The following is a 27,492-nucleotide window of genomic DNA, read 5'->3' as shown; positions in this document are numbered from 1 at the left end:
CTTAAAAGGCTTCCTGATAGTGTGTGCGGAATATATTTTCCTTTTGCTTTTATGTTCTGCTTGGGAAATAAAACTTATCTTCTTCCATTTGACCGCTCAACTGAAATGATAATGTCTTCCACAAAACCCTCGCACTCGCTGGCATTTTAATTGATATATTCACTCAACAATGCCAAAAGACTAAGTGATAAAGATTAATAATATATTCCCATGATGCACATCCATCCTGCCATCCTTTTGTAAGCATTAAGCATGTATATTACAGTGGGCTTTTTGCCGTATGTAGGACTGGCGCCATTACTAAATGCACACGCTTTCAGCTCACTTAAAGGGGCTCTTTAAACTCCTTGCTAACTCAGCTTAAGGGCTCATTCAGACGTCAGTACTTTCCACGGACCTATTATTCTGATCAGACGTTGATCAGAGCGTGGTCCGAGTGTCCAACATTTTTCTCGTAAGTGGCGAGAAAAAAAGAGTTTTTCCACATTCTCCTTTCTTACTGTCGGATCATACTTGGATGACGACTTTTTCACTCATCCATAGACTTGAACTGACGATTTTAATCTTAAACGTAAAGCTTAAGATCCGATCAAAATCAAACGTGCCATCAATATTTTCTGCAAACCACTCGGTCGTAGAAAAAAATTGGACATGTGCACAGCCTCATAGAATATCATAGGCACCAATGCTATCTGTGAAAACCACGAATAGCTCTCGTATGAGAAAATCGGCTGTGTGAACGAGCCCTTATGTATGGTGTTACTGCTTGTGACTTTTATTCATTGACTATTAGTAACCTGTGTGTAGGACTTTTGAGGAACTGCAGTAATTATGGGCAGCATGGTGGCTCAGTAGTTGCAGCGCTGGAGTCCTGGGTTCAAATCACACTGAGGACAACATCTGCAAGGAGTTTGCATCTCCTCGTGTTTCCTCCCGGTTCTCCTGTTTCCTCCCACACTCCAAAGACATACTGATAGGGAATGTAGATTGTGAGCCCCAATGGAGACATTGATGATAATGTCTGGAAAGTGCTGTGGAATTAATGGCGCTATGCAAGTGAGGAAAATAAATAAATAATAGTAAAAAAGGAGATGGGGAACTAAAGAAATTATATTTCTGAAAAACAAATCAGAAAAACTTGGCTGCTTTCTACCAAAAATAGTTCTACATATCATGTGGAGCTGAGCAGCAGACAATTACGGTGGAAGCCCAATTTCATCACTCCCATGCCTTTCCTTTCATACTGTACTTACTCATATACACACAAGCAAAATAGTTTGTAATATAATAGTAAAGATGAGTAATTTTCCTCTGGGTATATAAAGAACTAGCTATTGAGGCCATTCTATGCCCTGGTGGCGAGCATTTTTATTGGTATATGGTCTCCTATCCTGGTATTTGTGCTGCCCCATCCTGGTATTTTTGCTGCCCCCATCCTGGTATTTGTGCTGCCCCCATCCTGTTCCCCCATCCTGTTATGTGCTGCCCTCATCCCTATCCTGGTATGCATGGCACCCCTCACCCCCAATCCTGGTACGCATGGCACCCCTCACCCTCAATCCTGGTACGCATCGCACCCCTCACCCTCAATCCTGGTACACATGGCACCCCTCACCCTCAATCCTGGTATGCATGGTACTCCTCATCCCTATCCTGGTATACATGGTACCCTTCATGCCTATCCTGGTATGCATGGCCCCTTATCCGAATCCTGGTATGCATGACCCCCCAAGATCCCTATCCTGGTATACATGGTACCCCTCATCCCCCAATCCTTGTATGCAGGGTACCCCCCACCCCTCAATCCAGTATGCATGGTACCCTTCACCCATCAATCGTGGTATACATGGTAACCCTCAACCCTCAATCCTGGTATGCATGGCACCCCTCTTCCCCCAATCCTGGTATGCATGGCACCCCTCATCCCCAATCCTGGTATGCATGGCACCCCCCATCCCCAATCCTGGTATGCATGGCACCCCTCATTTCAAATCTGGTATACATGGAACCCCTCATCCCAATCCTGGTTTGCATGGCACCCCTCATCCCAAATTTGATACACATGGCACCCCTCACCCTCAATCCTGGTATGCATGGCACCCCTCACCCTCAATCCTGGTATACATGGTACCCCTCATCCCTATCCTGGTATGCATGGCCCCTCATCCGAATCCTGGTATGCCTGAACCCCCCAAATCCCTATCCTGGTATGCATGTTACCTCTCATCCCCCAATCCCGGTATGCATGGTGCCCCTCATCTCCCAATCCTGGTATGCATGGTACCCCCCACCCCTCAATGCTGGTATGCATGGTACCCCTCACCCATCAATCTTGGTATGCATGGTACCCCTCAACAATCCTGGAATGCATGGCACCCCTCTTCCCCCAATCCTGGTATGCATGCCATCCCTCACCCCCAATCCTGGTATGCATGGCACCCCCTATCCCCAATACTGGTATGCATGGCACCCTTTATGCCAAATTTGATACACATGGCACCCCTCATCCCAATCCTGGTATGTGTGGTCCCCTCACCCCCAATCCTGGTATGCATGGCCCCCCTCATCCCCCAATCCTGGTATGTATGGTACCCCTCATACCCCAATCCTGTTATGTGTGGCCCCCTCATCCCTCAATCCTGGTATGTGTGGCCCCCTCATCCCCCAATACTGGTATGTGTGGCCCCTCATCCCTCCATCCTGGTATGTGTGGCCCCCTCATCCCCCAATCTTGGTATGTGGGGCCCCCTCATCCCTCAATCCTGGTATGTGTGGCCCCCTCATCCCCCAATCCTGGTATGTGTGGCCCCCTCATCCCCCAATCCTGGTATGTATGGTACCCAATCCCTCAACCTGGTATGCATGGCATTCTCATCCCCAATCCTGGTATGTGTGGCCCCCTCATCCCTATCCTGGTATACATGGCACTCCTCATCCCCCAATCCTGGTATGCATGCTACCCCTCATCCCCCAATCCTGGTATGCATGGTACCTTTCTTCCCCCAATCCTGGTATGCATGGTACCCCTCATCCCCCAATCCTGCTATGTGTGGTACCCCTCATCCCCCAATCCTGGTATGCGTGGTCCCCTCACCCCCAATCCTGGTATGCATGGTCCCCTCACCCCCAATCCTGGTATGTGTGGTCCCCTCATCCCCCAATCCTGGTATGTATGGTACCCAATCCCTCAACCTGGTATGCATGGCATTCTCATCCCCAATCCTGGTATGTGTGGCCCCCTCATCCCTATCCTGGTATACATGGCACTCCTCATCCCCCAATCCTGGTATGCATGCTACCCCTCATCCCCCAATCCTGGTATGTGTGGCCCCCTCATCCCCCAATCCTGGTATGTGTGGCCCCCTCATCCCCCAATCCTGGTATGTGTGGCCCCCTCATCCCCCATGCTGGTATGTGTGGCCCCCTCACCCCCCAATCCTGGTATGTATGGCACCCCTCATTCCCCAATCCTGGTATGTATGGCACCCCTCATCCTCCAATCCTGGTATGTGTGGCCCCCTCATTTCTTTCACGCTGCACACATACAAAAAAAATAAACACTTAACTCACCTTTCTTCCCTGTGCTCCAGCGCTGCTGTGTCCTGTTCTGCCGGAGGCCGGGGGAGGAATGTGGTGCCGGAGCACCACGCTGTTCGGCGCCATTTTGCTGAAGACACACTGCAAATGTGTCTTCAGTAAAATGTCGCCACGCCGGATAGCGCTATGCGCATGCGCCGATTCCGACGCCTTCACTCCGCCCCCGGTCTCCGGCCAGAAGAGAGGCACCGTGGCAACACTACTCCTGGTCAGGTAAGTATATAATTATGGCGCTGGAGATCACGGTATGCATTCAGTGTCTACGCATACCATGATCTCTTGCGCCATACACTCCTCTTACTTGTAACGGCTGGATGCGTTCTTCTGTCTGGAGCCAGACTGCGCGTCGCGCATGCGCAGTCTATAGAGGCTTCAGACAGAGGTACGCTTGGCTGGTTATATTGCTGGTTATATTATAGATACATACAACATAGTGTTTAGGGTATTATTTATGAAAAGAATGGAACAAGCTTCATTTTCCTATTATTGCTCCTTTAAAATCTGAACTGGGTGGTCCAAAACTAATATTGATCATCCTAAAAGTCTCTCTAGCTATTTTAATAATATAAAAGCCTTTCTAAGGCTAGGGTTACATGAGCGTGCATTCTGTCATCTGAGAGAATTGGGTTGATTATCCAAATCACACTGATAATACTCTGATCAAAGTGTGATCCGATTCTTAAAGATGGAAAAAAAATGTCTCCATCTGCTTCATTCTGTCAGTCCATGGAAATCAGACTGTACTCAGATGTCATCCGAGTGCAGTCTGGTGGTTTCCTCAGACTCATTTGGGAAACAAAATTACCGTGAGCAGTGCCCCATAGAATAACATTGGTTTCTTTCATTGCTCTCGCACCGCAAAATACACCCATGTCCAAGTACCCCAATATGGTTTAATTAAAAAGTCCCTACCCTTCCCTTTCTAATCCATCTGCTTTATTTTATTTTACTTTTCTACCTATTTCTGTTTTGATGAGCCGGCGAAAGAGCGCAAATTGTTAAATAAATAAGTGTGTATATATATATATACAGTACAGACCAAAAGTTTGGACACACCTTCTCATTTAAAGATTTTTCTGTATTTTCATGACTATGAAAATTGTACATTCACACTGAAGGCATCAAAACTATGAATTAACACATGTGGAATTATATACTTAACAAAAAAGTGTGAAACAACTGAAAATATGTCTTATATTCTAGGTTCTTCAAAGTAGCCACCTTTTGCTTTGATGACTGCTTTGCACACTCTTGGCATTCTCTAGATGAGCTTCAAGAGGTAGTCACCGGAAATGGTCTTCCAACAATCTTGAAGGAGTTCCCAGAGATGCTTAGCACTTGTTGGCCCTTTTGCCTTCACTCTGCGGTCCAGCTCACCCCAAACCATCTCGATTGGGTTCAGGTCTGGTGACTGTGGAGGCCAGGTCATCTGGTGTAGCACCCCATCACTCTCCTTCTTGGTCAAATAGCCCTTACACAGCCTGGAGGTGTGTTTGGGGTCATTGTCCTGTTGAAAAATAAATGATGGTCCAACTAAACGCAAACCGGATGGAATAGCATGCCGCTGCAAGATGCTGTGGTAGCCATGCTGGTTCAGTATGCCGTCAATTATGAATAAATCCCCAACAGTGTCACCAGTAAAGCACCCCCACACCATCACACCTCCTCCTCCATGCTTCACGATGGGAACCAGGCATGTAGAGTCCATCCGTTCACCTTTTCTGCGTCGCACAAAGACACTTTGGTTGGAACCAAAGATCTCAAATTTGGACTCATCAGACCAAAGCACAGATTTCCACTGGTCTAATGTCCATTTCTTGTGTTCTTTAGCCCAAACAAGTCTCTTCTGCTTGTTGTCTGTCCTTAGGAGTGGTTTTCTAGCAGCTATTTTACCATGAAGGCCTGCTGCACAAAGTCTCCTCTTAACAGTTGTTGAAGAGATGTGTCTGCTGCTAAAACTCTGTGTGGCATTGACCTGGTCTCTAATCTTAGCTGCTGTTAACCTGCGATTTCTGAGGCTGGTGACTCAGATAAACTTATCCTCAGAAGCAGAGGTGACTCTTGGTCTTCCTTTCCTGGGGCGGTCCTCATGTGAGCCAGTTTCTTTGTAGCGCTTGATGGTGTTTGCAACTGCACTTGGGGACACTTTCAAAGTTTTCCCAATTTTTCAGACTGACTGACCTTCATTTCTTAATGTAATGATGGCCACTCGTTTTTCTTTACTTAGCTGCTTTTTTCTTGCCATAATACAAATTCTAACAGTCTATTCAGTAGGACTATCAGCTGTGTATCCACCTGACTACTGCACAACACAACTGATGTTCCCAACCCCATTTTTAAGGCAAGAAATCCCACTTTTTAAACCTGACAGGGCACACCTGTGAAGTGAAAACCATTTCCGGTGACTACCTCTTGAAGCTCATCAAGACAATGCCAAGAGTGTGCAAAGCAGTCATCAAAGCAAAAGGTGGCTACTTTGAAGAACCTAGAATATAAGACATATTTTCAGTTGTTTCACACATTTTAGTTAAGTATATAATTCCACATGTGTTAATTCATAGTTTTGATGCCTTCAGTGTGAATGTACAATTTTCATAGTCATGAAAATACAGAAAAATCTTTAAATGAGAAGGTGTGTCCAAACTTTTGGTCTGTACTGTATATATATATGCAAGTGAGTGCTGGAACAAGAGGGAATAATTCCCATTATTGGAGGAGCTGATATATTCCTTGAATATTATATTATTGCACTTTGACTCAATGATTTCTGAATTTTGCTCTTTATAAACAGTGGATCCTGTCTGCTCAAATTTTCTCTACCTGGTGCCTCAGCGCTAATTTGCACAAGATTCGGAAAGGAAGCCTTGCATCTGTTACTCAATATTAACAAGAAACTCTATGCAGGGCAGGAAGAGAATTCAATGATGGTGGCATGCCGCCAAGTCAAGAACCTCCAGTGAAGTTTAACAAGGAGCTGCATCCCTATTATCTACTATTTCAGTGTAATTGATAAAATCAGATCTATTGTAACTGCAGTTTTTTTAGCCAGAACAATTCTAGAGGTCAAACACGAGCCGTCCCTCTCTGTAGCAGGAGGAAAGTTTCAAAGTTTGTGCTAAATTCCCAGTGCTGAATATCCCAGTAACTGTATGAGCTCGTAACATGGACAGAACGGAAAGACACAAGATTAGGGTTCTCATTGGTAATGAGTCTAACAACATCTCCATATAGAGTATAGGGAAGGGCAATTTAAGGACATAGCCTACAGTTCTCTAGGAGTTAATATAGACGTCACCGGTTAGTAAAATGCTAAAGCTGCAGAGCGCAGCTCTTTAAATCCCGGAGTGACCGCAGCGTGTGCTTATTTGTTACTTTTTCCACTCAGTGCCAACAGCTCTTGACACATGTCCTATAGAAGCGAAAAGAAGTCAAAATCTGCTTGAGTGAGATGAAAAGTAATCCACTTCACTTTCACTCTGGGATATAGATTGTATGAAATATTTAACATTATTGGTTCTTTGCCATTGGTACACATTGTAGTATTTAAATGGACTGTCAGCAGGGTTTTTCTATGTAATCTGAGAACAGCACAATGTAGGGGTTGAGATCCTGATTCCAGTGATGTATCACTTAGAGTACTGGGTGCAGCAGTTATAATACAGTCACAGTTTTCTCTGCTGCAGATCTAGCAGAGCTCAGTTTTGATCTGTGTATAACCGCACATATCACAGCTCTCTGTGTACATTGTATAGTGACAGAGCTGCTAATCAGTGGGGGTGTGGTAGGACTAGGATGCATGAGGCCAGTTGTCCTGCTAAGAAAACACTGATTGTATTTAAACAGCAACACACAACCTAGTAAGTGACACATCACTGGAATCAGGCCTTCTGCTCCTACATTATGGTGCTCTCAGATAACATAGCAAAAACATGCTGACAGACTCCCTTCAAAGGGATTTTCTGATCTAGGAAAAAAGAGTCTGCAGTCACTCCATGTGAGTGCTGGATCACAACACTATGCAATGTGCACAATGTGACCGTTCCCCTGTATTCACCATGTGAATTTTCAGACTTGGACTCTTGTGCTGACTAGTCTCATCTGGCCTCTCTCAATTATCCTCTATTAAGAGAAACCAAATGAGACTAGTCGTCACGTGATTGCAAGTCACATATATACATTGATATGACTTGGCAGTCTGCAGTGACATAGAGTGACTGAAGACTTATCCCATTGGGAAAATTCCTTTACTGTAAAATATATTCTTCTTAGCGGTTCTTCTGATTAGCCTCTTCTATATCATGGCATACATTTTACACATAAAGGTTGGCATCATGCTCCGGTAGTCTTCTGTAAAACCATTTCCCTCTGCCATCTGTTCCAGGGTACAGCAGAGAAATGATTTATAATATTTATAATGAGTAATGGATGGAGTCATTAAAGGGATTTTTCCAAGATTTTTTTTATTAGTCAAAGGACAAAGACTATTTTAAAATAAAGAAATAAGCATTACTTACTTCTTTAATTCCATGTTTCATTGGTTTAATCCCACTAATGGTCACTGATGATTCCCATCCACAGTCCCCATGACCTCTGCAGCCAGTCATTGGCCTCAGTGGTCATGAGACCTACATGCAAAGCCTAAGGTCAATAATTGGCTGCATTGGATGGGATGTCCTCATAATTTCCAGTATCAGACGGAAACTGGGGTATGTCATGCCTATTTCTTTATTTTACAATATTCTCCATGTAAATCCCCGCATGCAGGAACTGAGGATGGCATCCTGCTGGACTAGGAACCAGGAGACCCCACAAGATCAGAATATCTGCTGCTCCGGTTTTTAAGGATCTGATAGTGAAGAGGTCAGGTCATCTAAGTCCCCGGTACAAGTTATCTAACCTTCAGCATCCTGATGTTGTTTGCTTACAGTCAAATAACCAAAACATGGAGGAAAGGAAGAACTTAAAAAACGACTTTGGCATTTCAAGGCAACAATCCATTCTCCTTTTGCCACCATACTGATTCATAGATTTAGGCATAAACTTCTACACGATAAAATATTATTTTCATTGCAAAAGAATTACATACAGATCAAAACGTTTGCATTAAACAGGAAACAAATGGCAAATACTGTATATATAGTAACGCTGTGGAGCAAACCATGCCGGCTCTCCTTACCTTTCATTCCGAATTTTGATCGCCTTCCATATTTGTTGATGACAATGAACAAGACCACTAGGAGGACACACGCAAATGCAGCAAGGCCAACGGCTATGGACACCTGAAAATAAAAATATAGATACATTTTATGGATTGGAGGTCTCCGGGCGCTGATAATCACCAGGACATTCAGTACACGTACGTTCCAGCAGTAGTCGCCCCACCTCTTTCTTTTAGTTCAAGGTGTGATAAATGCTAGAAATTACCCTGCTCAGATGCTCCTGTCATACAGCAATGCTGGCTGCACACCGTTAGTATCAATTTACGTTATTAATGACTTCAATGCATCTAACTGCAAGCACTTTCCTTGGGTATATAGGTTTATAATGTGTACTAGGCACAATTACTAAATCCTCATAATGCCTATAATTATAATGCGTTACATAGAAAGTCTTTATCATATTTTCCCTAAAACCTACAGTAATTACAGTTCATTTAATACCTATGATGATGCAATTACAGATGCACAATCACTTCTGAATGCATGTTGTATTCAGAGAAGCCCTTGCTGCTGCAGACCTCCGTTATAGAATATGGAGGCCATTAGCTAGTTCCATCTATTTTAGATGACTAATCTGGACATCTGCTAGGGGCCAGTAACCCAAAGTGTAGATATGCCAAGGGTTTGGGTAGAAGGCTAGCAGGGGATGTGCCCTGGGTGATGTGCACCACAAGGGTGCCACCAAATCACTCTACCTTGGTCAGAGAATTTAGTTAGTAGTAGGGTAACACATTTTTCCTTACACTAGATCATATGTGTCAAACTCCAGCCCATGGGCCCAATCTGGCCTGCAAGGTGGTTTTATTTGGCCCGCGACACCAGAGCCACCACCCCTATGTATGGCCATTATACTGTATGGAGGACTATGTGGGCCCCATTATTCTGTATGGAGGACTGTGTGGGGCCCATTATTCTGTATAGGGGACTGTGTGGGTCCATTATTCTGTATAGAGGACTATGTGGGGCCCATTATTCTGTATAGAGAACTATGTGGGGCCCATTATTCTGTATGGAAGACTATGTGGGGCCCATTATTCTGCATAGAGGACTATGTGGGGCCCATTTTTCTATATAGAGGACTATGTGGACCCATTATTCTGTATAGAGAACTATGTGGGGCCCATTATTCCGTATGGAGGACTATGTGAGGCCCATTATTCTGCATGGGGGACTATGTGGCACCCATTATTCTGTATGGAGGACTATGTGAGGCCCATTATTCTGCATGGAAGACTATGGGGGGCCCATTATACTGTATGGAGGACTATGTGGTGACCATTATTATGTATGAAAGACTGTGTGGGGCCCATTATACTGTGTGCTGGTTGGCCCATGACTTTGTCCAAGTTTTTCATTTTGGCCCTTTGTGTGTTTGAATTTGACATCCCTGATCTAGATAATAGAAAGTCTAGTTATTAAAGTAGCTTTAGATACCCAAAAATCATAAAATATAAAAAAATAAATAAATAAACTAGTGTTTCATACATCCTAGTGACTTCTAGGAAAATAAGATGTTTTCTTTTATACAAAGTATAAACCCTATCTTTATACTAGATAGAGATACAGCATTTTCTAACTTGACACATAAATCATGATGTAGCTAGATATCTTCATGCAGAAATGTGTAACTCTGCACAAAACCTGACAAGGTCAATAGACTTGTCATGTGCTAAGTGCCCACTTATCCTTTTCTGCATCAAGCTAGGTTTCTACATTATGGTATAGTTAAAGAGAGTCGGTCACAAGTTTTTACCACTTAATCTAAAAGCAGCAAAGTGTAGAGACAGACTGTGATTCCAGTGATATATCACTTATTGGTCTGGTTGTTATAGTTTTGATAAAATCATGACTTTTTTCATCAGTCGTAAACCTGCAGGCATGTAGCCCTCTATAATAATAAGTACTTAACCGAAAAAAATTAACTGGAGTATAACTTGGTACACATGAAAAATATAAGCACATGTTCACACTGGCCACTAAGCAGACAAAACAAATTCTGTATATCTCCGTCCCCAATACTGATTGGCAGCTTTCTGCCTATGCATAGCATAAACAGAAATCTGCCAATGATGTGAGAAGAGTTATTAAACACACAACATTCAGAGACTTAGTAGATCTGCGTCAGATAAAACTGTGATTTTATCCAAACTGTAGCAAGCAGCCTTGTAAGCGACACGTCACTGGAATCAGGGTCTCTGCCCCTATATTATGCTACTCTCAAATGGTGTAGAAAAACCTGCTGATATATTCCCTTTTAATAGATTATTTATTAGGTTAAATCATTATTTTAGATCTAGTAGATATGGACAAGATTTAGGATGTATTCACATATATAAACTCACATATACTCTACAAAAACGTGCAATAACGGACCTGGTGATTTGCACATTTTAGCTCAACACGACACGATCTTTAGAAACATTTGTTCAAAAATCCCTTTATGTTCAGTTTATTATCTGCACAGAAGGCACTAGCATCCAGAAATATGTTAAAAAGCTGAGCCTGTGTTTTCTTAAGACATCAAAATGTAACTCACGCCAAAAGTGTCCTCTTCTGGTTTATGAGTCACGCTGATTGGAGGCGTGGGACTTATTCCAAGATCTGCTACTGAAACAAAAGGAGTTGAATAATTCTATGAACAAGATATTATTATTCTCCTTATGCACTACTTGCTTAAAAGGCCACAAACTATTTTTATCTCATGGTTCAGATAATTGGATACCAGCAGACATACTAGAGCGCTCCGCCGTCTAGGGACCCTTCTTATTTTGAATATAAATGTACATCTACCCTGGGAGGATTAAGAACCTTTATAATAGAATTCACATATAATCAAAAATGGACATCTTTAAACTTATTACACAAAAAAAAGTCCTGCTGGTTAGTTTTCTACCGTGACCTTAAGCTTTTACCTTGTGGCCCAGGAGACTACTGTTCTAATAACAAAGAATATAAAGTTAACAGTTCTTGGCCAAATATATATTGGTGAGTAAAGGGAATTCCCTGGCAAGACCCCTTTGGCTTTTCTGTCAACATGATCTATTAGGCATTCGGTAAAAGAGAACAAATCTATCAAATGGATTCAGAAAATTGAGCATAAAGTCGCAGCACCATGAACTGAAAAATGCAGAAAGGACAAATACGTACCTGAAACAAAATAATCAGTATTCTCTGTAAAAAGGATAGTAAATGGCAGATTTAGTAAATCAGAACTAAATGTAGATGCAAAACTAAGAGTATATGATGAAAGGGGTATCAATAGCCACAATACACATTTCATTTTAATTCAAATGGGATCTTGTATCATACAGAGCCTTGTGAAAGTATTTGGCCCCCATGAACTTTTCTACCTTTTGCCACATTTCTGGCTTCAAACATAAAGATATAAAATTCAAATTTTTGGGGGAGGAATCAACCACAAGTGGGACACAACCGTGAAGTGGAATGAAATTTATTGGATATTTTCAACTTTTTTAACAAATTAAAAACTGAAAAGTGGGGCGTGCAATATTATTCGGCCCCCTTGAGATAATACTTTGTAGCGCCACCTTTTGCTGCAATTACAGCTGCAAGTCGTTTGGGGTATGTCTCTATCAGTTTTGCACATCGAGAGGCTGAAATTCTTGTCCATTCTTCCTTGCAAAACAGCTCGAGCTCATTGAGGTTGGATGGAGGGCGTTTGTGAACAGCAGTTTTCAGCTCTTTCCACAGATTCTCGATTGGATTCAGGTCTGGACTTTGACTTGGCCATTCTAACACCTGGATATGTTTATTTTTGAACCATTCCATTGTAGATTTTGCTTTATGTTTGGGATAATTGTCTTTTTGGAAGATAAATCTCCGTCCCAGTCTCAGGTCTTTTGCAGACTCCAACAGGTTTTCTTCCAGAATGGTCCTGTATTTGGCTCCGTCCATGTTCCCATCAATTTTAACCATCTTCCCTGTCCCTGCTGAAGAAAAGCAGGCCCAAACCATGATGCTGCCACCACCATGTTTGACAGTGGGGATGGTGTTTTGAGGGTGATGAGCTGTGTTGCTTTAACGCCAAACATATCGTTTTGCATTGTGGCTAAAAAGTTTGATTTTGGTTTTATCTGACCAGAGCACCTTATTCCACATGTTTGGTGTGTCTCCCAGGTGGCTTGTGCCAAACTTCTAATGAGACTTTTTATGGATATCTTTGAGAAATGGCTTTCTTCTTGCCACTCTTCCATAAAGGCCAGATTTGTGCAGTGTACGACAGATTGTTGTCCTATGGACAGACTCTCCCACCTCAGCTGTAGATCTCTGCAGTTCATCCAGAGTGATCATGGGCCTTTTGGCTGCATCTCTGATCAGTCTTCTCCTTCTTCGAAATGAAAGTTTAGAGGGACGGCCAGGTCTTGGTAGATTTGCAGTGGTCTGATACTCCTTCCATTTCAATATGATCGCTTGCATAGTGCTCCTTGAGATATTTAAAACTTGGGAAATCTTTTTGTATCCAAATCCGGCTTTAAACTTCGCTACAAGAGTATCTCGGACCTGCCTTGTGTGTTCCTTGGTCTTCATGATGCTCTCTGCACTTGAAACAGAACCCTGAGACTATCACAGAGCAGGTGCATTTATATGGAGATTTGATTACACACAGGTGGATTCTATTTATCATTACCAGTCATTTAGGACAACATTGGATCATTCAGAGATCCTCACTGATCTTCTGGAGTGAGTTTGCTGCACTGAAAGTAAAGGGGCCGAATAATATTGCACGCCCCACTTTTCATTTTTTAATTTTTTTTAAAAAGTTTAAAATATCCAATAAATTTCGTTCCACTTCACGATTGTGTCCCACTTGTTGTTGATTCTTCCCCAAAAAATTTGAATTTTATATCTGTATGTTTGAAGCCAGAAATGTGGCAAAAGTTAGAAAAGTTCAAGTGGGGCAAATACTTTTACAAGGCACTGTACATTAGAGGATAGATGATAGATAGATAGATAGATAGATAGATAGATAGATAGATAGATAGATAGATAGATAGATAGATAGATGGAAAAAATCAGGCAGCACTCCAGTTCATGGAAAAATTGTGGACTTTAATCCTGCACCAAGTGGTGCAGCGTTTCGACCTCACAACACGGTCTTTGTCAAGTAAGGTGCTGTGAGGTCGAAACGCTGCACCACTTGGTGCTGGATTAAAGTCTACAATTTTTCTTTGAACTGGAGTGCTGACTGATTTTTTCCATTTATATATTTTGCATATTTTGCATTGGACAACCGCATTTCTCAGGAAGTATTGCACCCAAAATCTGCTTAAGGTTGTGCCTATCTGTCTTTTTTATTTAGATAGATAGATAGATAGATAGTATAAACACGATAGATAGTAGTGTTAAGCAAACGTGCTTGGATAATGTGTTATTCGAGAATGCTCGGATGTTAGCTGAGTATCTTTGGCGTGCTCTGTTAATGTGATTGAGTCCCTGAGGCTGCATGTTTTGCGGTGGTAGACATCCGCAACACATGCAGGGATTGCCTGTTTGTTAGTCAATCCCTTCATGTGTTGTGGATGTCTACTGCTGCAAAACATGCAGCCTCAGGGACTCAATCATATTAAAAGAGCACGCCAAAGATACTCGGATAACATCCGAGCATGCTCGAATAACACTTTATCCGAGCACGTTCACTCAACACTAATAGAAAGTATAAATACTATAGATAGATAAATAGATAATAGTTAGATAGATAATATAAATTCTATAGATAGATAGATATGTGATAGACAACTAGATGATAGATAATAGATGATAGATAATATACATTAGATAAATAGATATGGGATAGATAGATAGATAGATAGATAGATAGATAGATAGATAGATAGATAGATAGATAGATAGATAGATATGGGATAGATAGTTATGGGATAGATAGATAGATATGAGATAGATAGATAGATAGATAGATAGATAGATAGATAGATAGATAGATAGATAGATAGATAAAATTAAACCAATAGCACGGATTCATAAAGTACATTATGTATAGAGTGAACTAAATCCACATCCTAATATAAAGAAGGTTTACTCTACAGGAGCATGATATATGAAATTAAAGTAGCTATTCCCATCTGGGACATTTATGGCATACTTGTAGGATACTCTACAAATGTTTGATAGATGAGGGTCTCAGTAATAAAACATGAGCTAATATGGACATCTAAGAACTACTAGGAGTAAAGAAACTTTGGACGCTTGGCTCATCTGACAGACAGTTACCTTATCAATATGACAGATTTGTAACTATGAACTAAGATACATTATATAATACCTATTACATTGGAGAATCCATTAGCAGTTTAATAGCTGATTATGCAGGATATGTAAAGGATGGCACATTCATACGGCAGGGAGTCGGTTAAATGAAAATGCCAACTCACCAGGATATGGCTGCTCCAAAAAATGTGCATATACTGTTTGAGTAGCAATTCCAAACTTATTTTTAGCAATCAGTGTATAGTTTCCATTGTAATAATGTGTGGGTTTATTAAACAATAGGCAGCCTTCCATTAACGTGTCCTGCTTATAAACCTCTTGTCGTATGAAATCCACGGGTCGCAGGGGCTGATTGTTATGGTACCAGGTGAGGACTGGGTAGGGATTCCCACGAACAGTAAATTCAATGCAGTGCTCTAGATGAACTACTGGCTCTCTCAGGCTCAATATCCGGGGAGGATCTACACATAAAGAGGGAGAAACAAAGTTCCATTTCTGCTTTATTTAAATAATACAATAACTTTCATTTTTGTCAGTGAATTAAGCAGAAAAAGATGTTTAAAAATGTGCAAATATATTCAGTTTGTGTAATATTGTTACTGTTTCTTTTACTTTGATATATAATGTTATATATTATCAATATTTATTCATTGTTTTATTAGTTTTTTTATAAATAGCATTTTACTGTACATTTGCATATTACAAGTGCTGCATCTTTTTCTATATTTATTGTCATTTAGACTTAAAGGGGTTGTACACTACTTGGATAATCCATCAGAAGTAATGTATTCTCCAGTGTAAAATAATAGAGCCAGATCCTCACCTCCTGCATCAGCGCCGTTCCCGTCGTGTCAGAATCAGGCATTTACGTGACATTGTGCCATTGCAGCCAATAAGCGGCCACTAAGCAGAAATGAATGGACTGCTTCACATACACTTGTACCAGATGAACCTTGGACATCAGAAGTGTGATAACTGCAGCCTATTATCAGCCACTGATTGGCTGCAGTGCTAACATGGCAAAGCAATGTCATGCAAAAGCTTGTCAATGAGGTGCCAACATTGCTAGAACTTTGTCGTGCAGGAGTTGAGTTTCTTTTATTTCTCTTTTACATTGGAGAATTCATCATTTAGGAAGGAGATGTAAGAGTAATGGACAATCCCTTTAATCAGCAAATTTTACTTTATGACTTGATTTGCCTGAATAAATGTCATTGGCTGCCTCGTAGCTAATACGAGGAGAGACTAGCCATGAATACCATCTGTGCCTACACTATTTTGTATGCGAAAGCCAATGTTGTTCATCCTCGCACAGTGTCCTACTGAATCGATTTAATGGTCCCCTTGTGGTCATGTGGGCTTTCACTATGTATAAACCCCAGTCAGTGGTAATGATTGGGATCCATCAAGCATAATGGAAAGCTGCAATCAAAAATCAGCGCTTGCTCTAGCCATGTATTACATGGTTAACCATTAATTTAAATCCCATTCAATTGAAGAAAAAAATATCACCACTGATGTAAATACCTTCTTATTTGCAACCTATATGTTGCCCCATTCATTCCGTGTCCTATGTCTTGCAATAAAAGAAGACTTTTAAATCAGTGGTGAGTGCCACATTGTGTTCTTTCACTTTAAGGGATCTACAAAGTTTCAGTTCACCACTAAGGACTACAAGTAACTTAGTCTGGTAAGGGTAACCCCTTTCTATATGTGGTTTAAACACCAGTGCACTGCCAGACTCTTTCTTCATTGCTGCACTAGCACAGAGGCCAACATTGGTCCGTGTGCAGTCAGCACACAGGCCAAAAATACTATACATTCATGTGAACGTAGCCTTAGTGTGAGACTCATGCTGTGAAAGTGAGAGGGGTAGCAGTAGAAGATATGGACAGCTGATTGGTCACAGCATTCATCATGGTTCTCCTGCTGTACACTAGTAAGACCCCATCCACTATGCAAAGTTATAGAGAAAAAATCAATATGCAGAAATGAAGCACAGTGCAGGAAAATACACAAAATATGGAGTTTTGACTGCGCTAGATTGAATAAGCATACACTGTAAATTTGTGTATTCTAAGGGAGGTATTCTGCAATGCAGATAAAATCACCTAATGCATTTACAAACATAAGCATATCATACTTGATACCATTTAAAGCGCATCCCCACATTGATGTTATCATCCAACTTACAGTAGATGGTGAGCGACACAGTAGTTTTAGTCATCCCCACAACATTTTCTGCAATACAGGTTACGTTGGAGCCATTGTCCTCTCCAGAGACGTTGACCAGGGTCAGATTAATGGAATGCACATTGGTCCAGTTCACATTAGTCTGCCGTCATCATGAACATGTCAGGAAAGCATTAAAAGAAATATGCAAGAAATCCGTTAAAAATTGAACAAAGCAAATACAAAAAGATTGCTGTGAAGTTATCTGCACGGAAGAACAAAAGCGGCTTTCATTACGACATCAAAGGAGATTTCAGCAGAGAGAAGAGAATTCAATTCTACAAATGTCTTTTTGTACCTAGTTATTTCCTTTACAATGTTAACTATATTTTTATCTCTATAATTGTCAGAATAAAGTCCAATTATATTACAATTTCCACATAAACAATAGAAGGGAATTCATACAATTAGTAAAAAAAAGTGGTTTGTTCATAATGGTTTCAAACTTTGCAATCATGGAAGGCATTATGGAGCTATTCAAATCTGTAATTTCTTTAAAATGTAGAAAATGAGCATATTCCAAAATACAATAATCAGTGTTTTAGACCTTATCTAGAAAGACTAAAACAAACAAAAGTGAATATGGATGTTATCTCCTAATACAAATGCATATGTTTAATGGAAGTATAAAGACCTAAGAATGTCTTATTAATGTTTGTAATAGAAAGCTTCGACATTACTATGCTTAACTTAAACCCCTTCATGACCATATCATGTAAAATTATATCATATAGTCACAGTGAATGCATGGAGCGGAACTCAAGAACTGAGCCCGCACCATACCCTGCAGATGTCAGCTGTGTTACGCAGCCAGCATCTGCCTGTAACATGAGCGACTAGAGCTTGCTCCAATTGCTGCTCTTCCACCATTTCAAGGTAACCATTCACCAGGTATTCCCTATATAAACTAAAACCACCACTTTTAAGTCTTATTGAACAACACTCCAACAACCTGTTCAAAAGAGGCCAGCTTCTTCTCATATATAAGAAAATATCTTCTATACTTGTCTTGTGCTATATGTTAATTGGTGTGGTCCAGTCAAATGAGTGTCACGGGTCTGTGTTCATCTTCTTCTCTGTTCCCGCAATAGCCATGGTCCTGCCTTGATTGACGTCTGCTACGTCACCCATAGAGTCTGTTGTGCCTGCGCAGCTCCTGTTCTCTACTTTTAAAGTTGATCAGACTGTGGAAGACGTCAACCACGTCAATCAAGACAGGAGGATGGCAATTGCGGAGTTAGAGGAGGTGTGGAGCACAAACCAACGACACCCATTTGACTGGACTGCACTGGTTAGCATATGGTGCTAGAGAATTATATAAGGTATTTTTTGTAGATAGGAGGAGGACCTGGGCATTTTTGAATATTTTACTGGAGTGCTGCTCAAGTGAACTTAAAGATGATGAATTTAATTTACATATGAAAACCTGGTGACAGGTTCCCTTTAAATGCTGCTATCAATAACTGACCCCAGCATTTAAATGACTAAGTTGTCCTCGCCGATAGGCCCCACTGGGAAGTAGTAGCGGGGTGCCATGGCAGTGGGGGGTCTCCTTAAGTCCCCCATGGCTGCCATATTGGTTATCCGATGAAGCCCAGTCTATGGCTAAGCTTCATAAGATAACTACAATTTTACTGTATACTTCAATATTGTGGTATTTCAGTATGCAGTAAAAGTGATCAAGTGACTGCAGGTTCAAGTCCCTTATGAAGACTAAGAAATAGAAAAAAAAAGTTAAAAAATAAAAAAGTTTAACTAATTTCCATTTTACAAATTAGTAAAGAAATAAAAAATAAGCATATTTGGTTTGAGTGCATCCATAAAAGTCTGATTTATCAAAATTTTAAATTATTTTAACCATCTATTAAACGCCACAAAAGAAAGAATTTGTCGAAATGCAAGAGCTGCTTTTTTCAGTCATTGCATTCTCCACAATAACTGCATTAAAAAAGTGATCAAAATTTTAAATGTATAAATTAAGCAATCCCTCAAACTGGTGCACTGAAAAAAAAAATGAAGAAAGTTACAGGACTTGAAATAGCATGATAAACCAGAATGATGTAATTCAAAACTACAACTCATCCAGTAAAAATCAAGCCCTCTAATTGTTATATTATGGGACAAATAAACATGTTATGGCTCTTGGAAGAAGGGGAATAAAAACAGAAAACACAAAGAAAGAAAAACAGAAAATTGCCTGGTCATGTGGGGATTAAATGAATTGTACACAATGAACAGACCATTATTTTATAGAAGGATATATCAGTTTTACCTTGTTTTGTTTATTATGCTTTGGGGTCTGAAAATAAAATATAAACTTTTTACCTCCATTTCGATTCATGTTGAATAAATTCTGCACAAAGTTAATTTCCCAGCCAAATTCGAGCAAATCTGGTGAATCGAATTTTGTCAGATTCCCTCATCTCTACATAAAGAATGTGTGTTAGAAAATGGGTAATAACTGATATCCAAATGTGAGTGAAGATATCTCCTAGCTAAACAAACAGGCTAGATTATGATATCTCTAAAATATCCAGCTCACTCATCTCTGGCTGCTTGCAATCATATCAGGTTCACTAAGGTACACTTTTGAGTCCACAATCAAATAGATATCCATTAGAGAAGAAAAATCCAAATAATGTTTATTAAAACAGCTTATAATGGAGAATCTCTAGAAATACTTACAGGTATTTCAGGTCATTTCTTGTCCCTTAATCATGCTATGATTAAGGGATCTGAAATGTGTCAGCAAGTATTGCTAGAGATATCTTTGACATAGGCAGTCCTAATAAATATCTACTGACTTTTAATCTAAGCGCAGAACATCAACTTCATCAAATACATATAATTTTATTGAGCATTTGGATAAAGCAAAAGTATACAGTGGGTACAGAAAGTATTAACACCCCTTTAAATTTTTCACTCTTAGTTTCATTGCAGCCATTTGGTAAATTCTAAAAAGTTCATTTTTTTTCTCACACCCTTTGCTCAGACACTATTATTTAAGTTAAATGCTGTCTATTTCCTTATGATCATCCTTGAGATGGTTCTACTCCTTTACTGGAGACCAGATATGTTTAATTAAACTGATAGGACTTGATTTGGAAAGGCACACACCTGTCTATATAAGACCTCACAGCTCACAGTGCATGTCAGACCAAGGAGCTCAGAGACAGAATTGTTGCAAGGCACAGATCTGGCTAAGGTTACAAAACAATTTCTTCATTACTCAAGGTTCCTAAGAGCACAGTGGCCTCCATAATCCTAGACCTGGCCGTCCAGCCAAACTGTGGGAGAAGAGCCTTGGTGAGAGAGGTAAAGAAGAACCCCAAGATCACTGTGTCTGAGCTCCAGAGATGCAGTAGGGAGATGGGAGAAAGTTCCACAAAGTAAACTATCAATGCAGCCCTCCACCAGTCGGGCCTTTATGGCAAAGTGGCCCGATGGGAGCCTCTCCTTAGACATATGAAAGCCCGCAAAGAGTTTGCTCAAAAACACATGAAGGACTCCCAGACGATAAGAAATAAGATTCTCTGGTCTGATGAGACGAAGATAGAACTTGCCCAACTGTTCATCACCTGCCCAATACAATCCCAACAGTGAAACATGGTGGTGGCAGCATCATGCTATGGGGGTGTTTTTCAGTTGCAGGGACAGGACGACTGGTTGCAATTGAAGGAAACATGAATGCGGCCAAGTACAGAGATATCCTGGATGAAAACCTCTTCCAGAGTGCTCTGGACCTCAGACTTGGCCGAAAGTTCACCTAAGCACACTGCTAAAATAACAAAGGAGTGGCATCAGAACAACTCTGTGACCATTTTTGAAGGGCCCAACCAGAGCCCTGACCTAAACCCAATTGATCATCTCTGGAGAGACCTGAAAATGGCTGTCCACCAACGTTCACTATCCAACCTGATGGAACTGGAGAGGATCTGCAAGGAAGAATGGCAGATGATCCCCAAATCCAGGTGTGAAAAATTTGTTGCAATATTCCCAAGAAGACTCATGGCTGTACTAGCTCAAAAGGGTGCTTCTACTCAATACTGAGCAAAGGGTCTGAATAGTTATGACCATGTGATATTTCAGTTTTTCTTTTTTAATAAATTTGCAAAAAGCTCTACATTTCTGTTTTTTTTTCAGTCAAGATAGGGTGCAGAGTGTACTTTAATGAGAAAAAAATGAACTTTTTAGAATTTACCAAATTGCTGCAATGAAACAAAGAGTGAAAAATTTAAAGGGTTCTGAATAGTTTCCGTACCCACTGTATACTATGTTCTGTAAACTAAATTTTATTTCTGATCTTTTCTGTGCCTATTTATTTTTATTATTACATTCATATTAACTTTCCAATTCTACCAACTTTAATTAAATTGTTATATATCATAGACCATATACATTGGTGCCTGTAAGTGTTTGAACCCTTCAGAATTTTCCATATTTCTGCATAAATTTGACCTAAAACGATATCAGATTTTTACAGAAGTAAAAGTCTCAAAAATATAGAGAACCGTCAAAAATATTGATATTAAAAAAAAATATTTGACTTTGTCTTTTATCATTGAGGAAAGTGGTCCAATATCACATGTTTGTGAGTGTCAAAAGAATGTGAACCTTTAATATTAGCAGATAGTTTGAAGCTAAATTAATGTCATCCCATTGAATGAAAACACCAGACTCTAATTTCACTTTCAATTTGTATGTGGGTGACCTAATTTTTTTTTAAAGAACAGTGATCTATGAAAGTCTGATCTTCACAACACACTGTGGAAGTGTATGATGGCACAAACAAAGGAAATTTTTGAGCGCCTCAGAAGAAGAGTTGTTGATTCTCATCAGGTTGGAAAAGGTTACAAAATCATCTCTGTCATCTCTGGAGTCAACCTAACCAGTCAGACAGATTATGTACAAATGGAGGAAATTCAAGACCATTATTACCCTCCCTAGGAGTGGTCAACCAACAAAGATCACTCCAACAGCAAGGCAACTAATAGTCCACAAGGTCACAAAGGAACCAAAGGTAACCTCTAAGAAACTAAAGGCCTCTCTCATATTAGCTAATGTTAAGGTTCATGAGTCTTCTATCAGGAGCATTGAACAAAAATATGGCACATTGTAGGATTGCAAGGTGAAAACCATTGTTCTTCAAAAAGAACATTGCTGCCCATCTGCAGTTTACTAAACAACACCTGGTCAAGCCAGATGGCTATTAGAACAATGTTTTGTAGACATAAGAGATCAAACTAGAGATAGTTGCTTTACATGAGACTTGTTATGTTTGCAGAAAGAGAAACACAGCTGCATAAAAACCTCATACTATCTGTGAAACATGGGGGTGATAGTATCGTAACTAGTGAGGTGCAAAGATAGCAATCTCAAACTGATTTTGAAGCATAAGGAGTCAGAGCATAAAGAGTTTGTCGGGTATGTTAATGATTACTTCTCTCCACTTCCAAGATTTCAAATAATAAAAATAATTGACTTCCTGTATAGAAAGTTTCTCAGTGAATGCAATATAAAATTTGTTACTTCAGATTCTATGAATTATGACTACATATTTAAAACATCAAGATTGGAAATTAGATCTTAGAAATAAAAGCCAAAATGGATTAATTCTCCTTTGATGACCTATAGGTGGCCCTAGGCATTAGAGGGGGATTTTTGGGCAAATAATCCAATGTGCAGTACTATGATGAGGGTAAATATACATAATATGTAACATACATTATAAATGTCATCTATATGGAACTTAATTGATACGGAACATTTGTGAATCTTATACCATTCAGTTCAAAGAGAGTTTTCACATTTCTCCTCACAAAAAAAAAGACAAGAGTATAAGATGAATTTCAGTGAAGGAAGAAAGAGAATGAAAAGAGACAACTGACAGGTTTAGCCTGATACATCTGACATGCTCCAAGTAATAGACAAGACAGGACGTCTGCAGTTAGTGTAAATCCGTACTGCAGGACCCAGATGGAACAGATGCCATACTAAGTCTCTTGACCTTCTTGCCTGTACTTCACTAAAGGGGACGGACAAGGTTCCCACCCCTATAAAATATAAATAGGAAATTACTGATTCACTTCACTGCATAACTGCTCAGCTAAGCAGCACTTTGCAAAATTATCTATATGCTGCCGTGTGTGACAGCTAAAAAAAAAGTTTTATCAAAACTTCTGATGGCCTCAGCTTTTTTCAACATAAAAGTTAGCAAGAGCCTTTATTGTATTACTTTAATATTTGAAGTAAACTATAAAAAGGAGCATATGTGTCACAGTGTCCTTGAGAACGGCTTGGATCATTGGTGCAGCATACTTACGGTAATTTAAGCAGTACTGCATGGCATGAATGAATAAAATACAAGATATTCTAAATCTTTTGCCGCAAAACTATTTATCAATCTTCTTGGCTCCCCCTGCTCAATATTAGACTCCAAGTATATCGAACAGCATTTTTAAGGTGACCGGTTCCGTAATCACAAGAATATAGGCTCCCTGAAGCAGTAGTGGTCATGCATGACCGCCACTTCATGCATTGACTATGGGAGTGGCAATCACACACGCATCACCACTTCGTGATGTGAACTGATCAGTGGTCATGCATGGACACCATTGTTTAATTCACAGAAGGACAAGGGACACCATTGGTGGGATACTCGTTTAACTAGAGGAAGATAGCTATCATCCTTAACCTATTTGTTGCAAGAGCTGCAAGACAATAAATCTCTCTTTTGAGCAAAATACTCATTCGTCGGGAGAAATGACCTTTTATGCCGTTTAAAAGATCATTGTTCTCGGTGGTGAATCCTTGTGCATAAACAGGACTCACACTGCCAAAAACAATGGCAGCCTATGTGCACTGAGCAATGTAGTATAGATCGCTCAGTAGACATAATTTACTTTGGTCTGTCTGTGTAAACAGGCAGTCAAATAACAGCCGCCGATCCGTAAAAGTTTACCGAATGGCGGTTATATTGTGTAAACAGACCCTTAGGTCTTATTCACACTTCTATAAAAAATAGCCATGTTGTACAGATCCATAGTACAAAGTCTATAGAAATCTTTATTATTTTTTACCCATAAATTCATGGAAAATTTGCAGAAAAATATGAAGCAGCATGGCTTGCAATTATGGTGGTAACTAATTTGCCAACTCTCTCAAAAAGGAGCCCTCGAAAAAAATCGAAAATCATCCAAAAGAGTTGGCAGTTCTCCTGCGCACCACTGAAGCCTCCCAAAACCAACCAGAAACCAATGTTTGTGGATAGATTTTTCTACATGGCGCCAGAATGTTTTGTCAGGGTAAGAATTGGTACAGTATATGACAGAGCCTAAGAGAAGCATAGCCTGTAAAAAAAACATGGCAATTGATGGAAAATTTTTGCTTCTCTTTACATTGTAAGCAGACACATCTCATAGAGGTGGCTGAAAAATTCCTTCTAGGGCAGCATAATGCCCCTTACAGACACTATGCGGACACAGTGTCTGTTACAAACCTGAAAGGATTGACTGTACCAGGACTTTGTACAAGATGTTACCCCTGAATTAATTTACAAAAGGTCTGGGTGACTTTTTTTTTGAAAAACAAAGTTTTGCAAACACCTGTACTAGATTATGGTAGCTATCATGATGTGGAGTTGAACAAGATGGGTTTATATTCTTTATCAGCCTTATTCATGGGGCATCTTTAGATATAATTTGTAGGTTTTGCTTCTCACCTGATGTGTGCTAATTGAATGGAGGTGCGAAACAGCCCAATCAACATCTGGTAAGGGTGATCCAGAACCATTGCAGGTAACCACAGCATTGTGCCCTTCGTGTACCTCCAAACTGCTGCGACTGACGCTGACCCCCGGGACATCTGTGCTTAGAAAAAAAAGTAAAATGATCAGAAAATAATCACATCATGTCTTACCTCTTCTTGAAAAATAGGATTTGTTATGGAGTTCACCAGTTCGCCAATGTAAAGTATACCTCAGAAAATCAGATTATTCCAAGATATGGCTTCATTTCATCCTTCCAAACAGTTAAGTGCTGCATCTTAATTCCCAATGGACAATTTAGTAATAATATTACACTCCCCTAATAGGCACACTTCTTAATCTTGAAACCTTTACTGATATGAGCTGGAAAAAATAAAATCTATTCACAACAATGTGATCAACAATTGTAATTGCTCTGGGTTCCTAATCCAGAAGATGCTACTAGGAATACATTAATATAGAGGATTTACATCCACGGCTCACAGAGTGACAAAAAAGTACTTGAAAATAAGAAATCGTCTTCAGGTTTTACATTTTTTTTTTGCAAACAGAATGAAAGAACCTTAAACTGTTGCACTAAGCTGATTATATTGATCACATATTCTTCAACACCTGTTGGCAGGCAGAGTGGAATAGAAAACTGAGTGGCAGGGAGAATTATTTATCTCGATAACAGCGGCTAATCCTCTAGGAAGACAAGGAGGCCGGAATATATTAAGATGTTCAGCGCCACGAGGAGCTGTGATAACATAATTCAAATCAGCATCGTACCAGCATACTGAAAACGACTTGTTTTATTGCCTCTTAAAAAGCAAACTTCAATTGAAAGAGACAACTGATAAGAACACAAAGCCGGGGACAGACAGTAAGAGCGCATTCTTAGATTCTATGCTCCGTTATGATATGGACAGGGCAAAGGTCCAGTGTCATGTCAGCCTACATTCACACCGTGTAGAAGAAGGGACACGGCCATCAGATACACCTCCTGCCTCATCACTTGAACAGTTTCACCTCATTGATTTTGTGGCAGCAGAATTTCACATATTTTTTATATAAAACAATGGCAACTGTTCTTATGAACTATGCATTTTTGATCATTTTCTAATTTATACTTTTTTTTTTCAAGAGGTAGAAATGAAGGTGCAAGTGCAATCCCAGCATGACAGGTCTCTCGAATTTATGCAACATTTTCCTCCTTTATTAAAACTAATAATGGGAAAGGACTGAACAATAAAAAGACAATGGCTTCCTAAACACAATGTCTAAGACCCTCTTCACATGTGCTGTACATGTTTCCAGTACGTGTGGCATCCGTTTTTTTCATGGATACCTCGTGAACCCATTATAACCTATGGTGATTTCACATGTCCGTGTTAACCACGCAAAGATATGACTGTTTTTTCAGCCAGTACGGATGACAAGGGCCAAAATAAGTCTATGAGTCCGTGAAAAACACGTACAGCACACAGATGCCATTCATGTGCTATACATGTTTAACATTGCAAAGTATAGGAGAAGCTTTGTCATTTCACTCTTTTTTTTATCCATACTGGAAAAACACTGATGACACACTAATGGAAAACTGATGAGACCGGTATCGGTTTTTCACGTACGTGTTTTATGCAGACATGTGAAGGAGGCTTAACTGCAAGTCTAGGGACTTTTACTAAAGATATATTTTTATAAAGTCAAACATCTACATGAGAAGATCGCATTGATGTGGTCTTTGATCCACATCCAAAATTGATTGTCAGAATGGAAAAATATATTATCAAGCTCAATTTAATTTTACTGAATATCAGCTGATGAAAATCAGACATTGCTTTTGAATTATGGTTTAACAGAAAGAATTCAAAAACAAACAAACAAATGAAAATGACTTAGACAAAAATGATGGTACACCTAGGAAAGATGGAAAATAATTTGACCATAGGGACATGTTAAACTAAGGTGCATCCTGTAATTAGCATCACAGGTGTCTACAAGTTTGTAATCAGCCAGTCTGCTATTTAAAGGGTGAAAAGTAGTCACTCTGCTGTTTGGTATCATTGTGTGTACCACACTGAATATGGACCTAAGATATATATTAAGGGCCTGTTTACATCACATTTGCCTTTTTTCCACATAGAAATCTGCAGACTGTCAAAGGGGCTGGTTAAAGGGGTTCATTTGTCTCCATTTGACACATTTTTATCTGGATTTGTTTTTTCAACAAGATATACATATGGACACTCTTATTTTTTTTCCTGCAGCTCAAAAAAAACAATTTTGTTGTAAAATCGGAATTGACAACCATTCATGGATTTGGAGAAGGAAAATACTTTGTACATCCCTCTTTATTTTGTAGACACCTTTCTTTACATTGTTGTTGCACTCCGTAGCTTTTCTTGGTTCTTGTGATCAATTATATTGGTCATACTTGGAATAATAGAT

General features: G+C 39.9%; 1 protein-coding gene across 7 annotated transcripts in view; it reads right to left on the bottom strand.

The window, feature by feature from the left end:
• NTRK3 (neurotrophic receptor tyrosine kinase 3) overlaps nt 1-27,492 on the bottom strand; it is an 874,029-nt gene that overhangs the window by 424,646 nt on the left and 421,891 nt on the right. For 4 of the 7 annotated variants that reach the window (XM_073653278.1, XM_073653277.1, XM_073653281.1 and 1 more), the window contains exons 7-12: nt 25,015-25,157; nt 17,256-17,397; nt 15,227-15,523; nt 11,964-11,987; nt 11,353-11,423; nt 8,774-8,876 (exon numbers count right to left, since the gene is read on the bottom strand). In XM_073653278.1, the coding sequence (XP_073509379.1) occupies nt 8,774-8,876; nt 11,353-11,423; nt 11,964-11,987; nt 15,227-15,523; nt 17,256-17,397; nt 25,015-25,157 (780 nt within the window). The remainder of the gene's footprint in view (nt 1-8,773; nt 8,877-11,352; nt 11,424-11,963; nt 11,988-15,226; nt 15,524-17,255; nt 17,398-25,014; nt 25,158-27,492) is intronic. The other 3 variants (XM_073653280.1, XM_073653282.1, XM_073653284.1) reach the window with 1 other exon arrangement.

The sequence above is a fragment of the Phyllobates terribilis genome, unplaced genomic scaffold (genome assembly GCF_046119375.1).
Source record: "Phyllobates terribilis strain yellow unplaced genomic scaffold, ASM4611937v1 Scaffold_11__3_contigs__length_659146591, whole genome shotgun sequence".
In the NCBI taxonomy this organism is placed as follows: Eukaryota; Metazoa; Chordata; class Amphibia; order Anura; family Dendrobatidae; genus Phyllobates; species Phyllobates terribilis.
The sequence above is the reverse complement of the archived record's forward strand: the minus strand, read 5'-3'. Positions and strand labels throughout refer to the sequence as shown.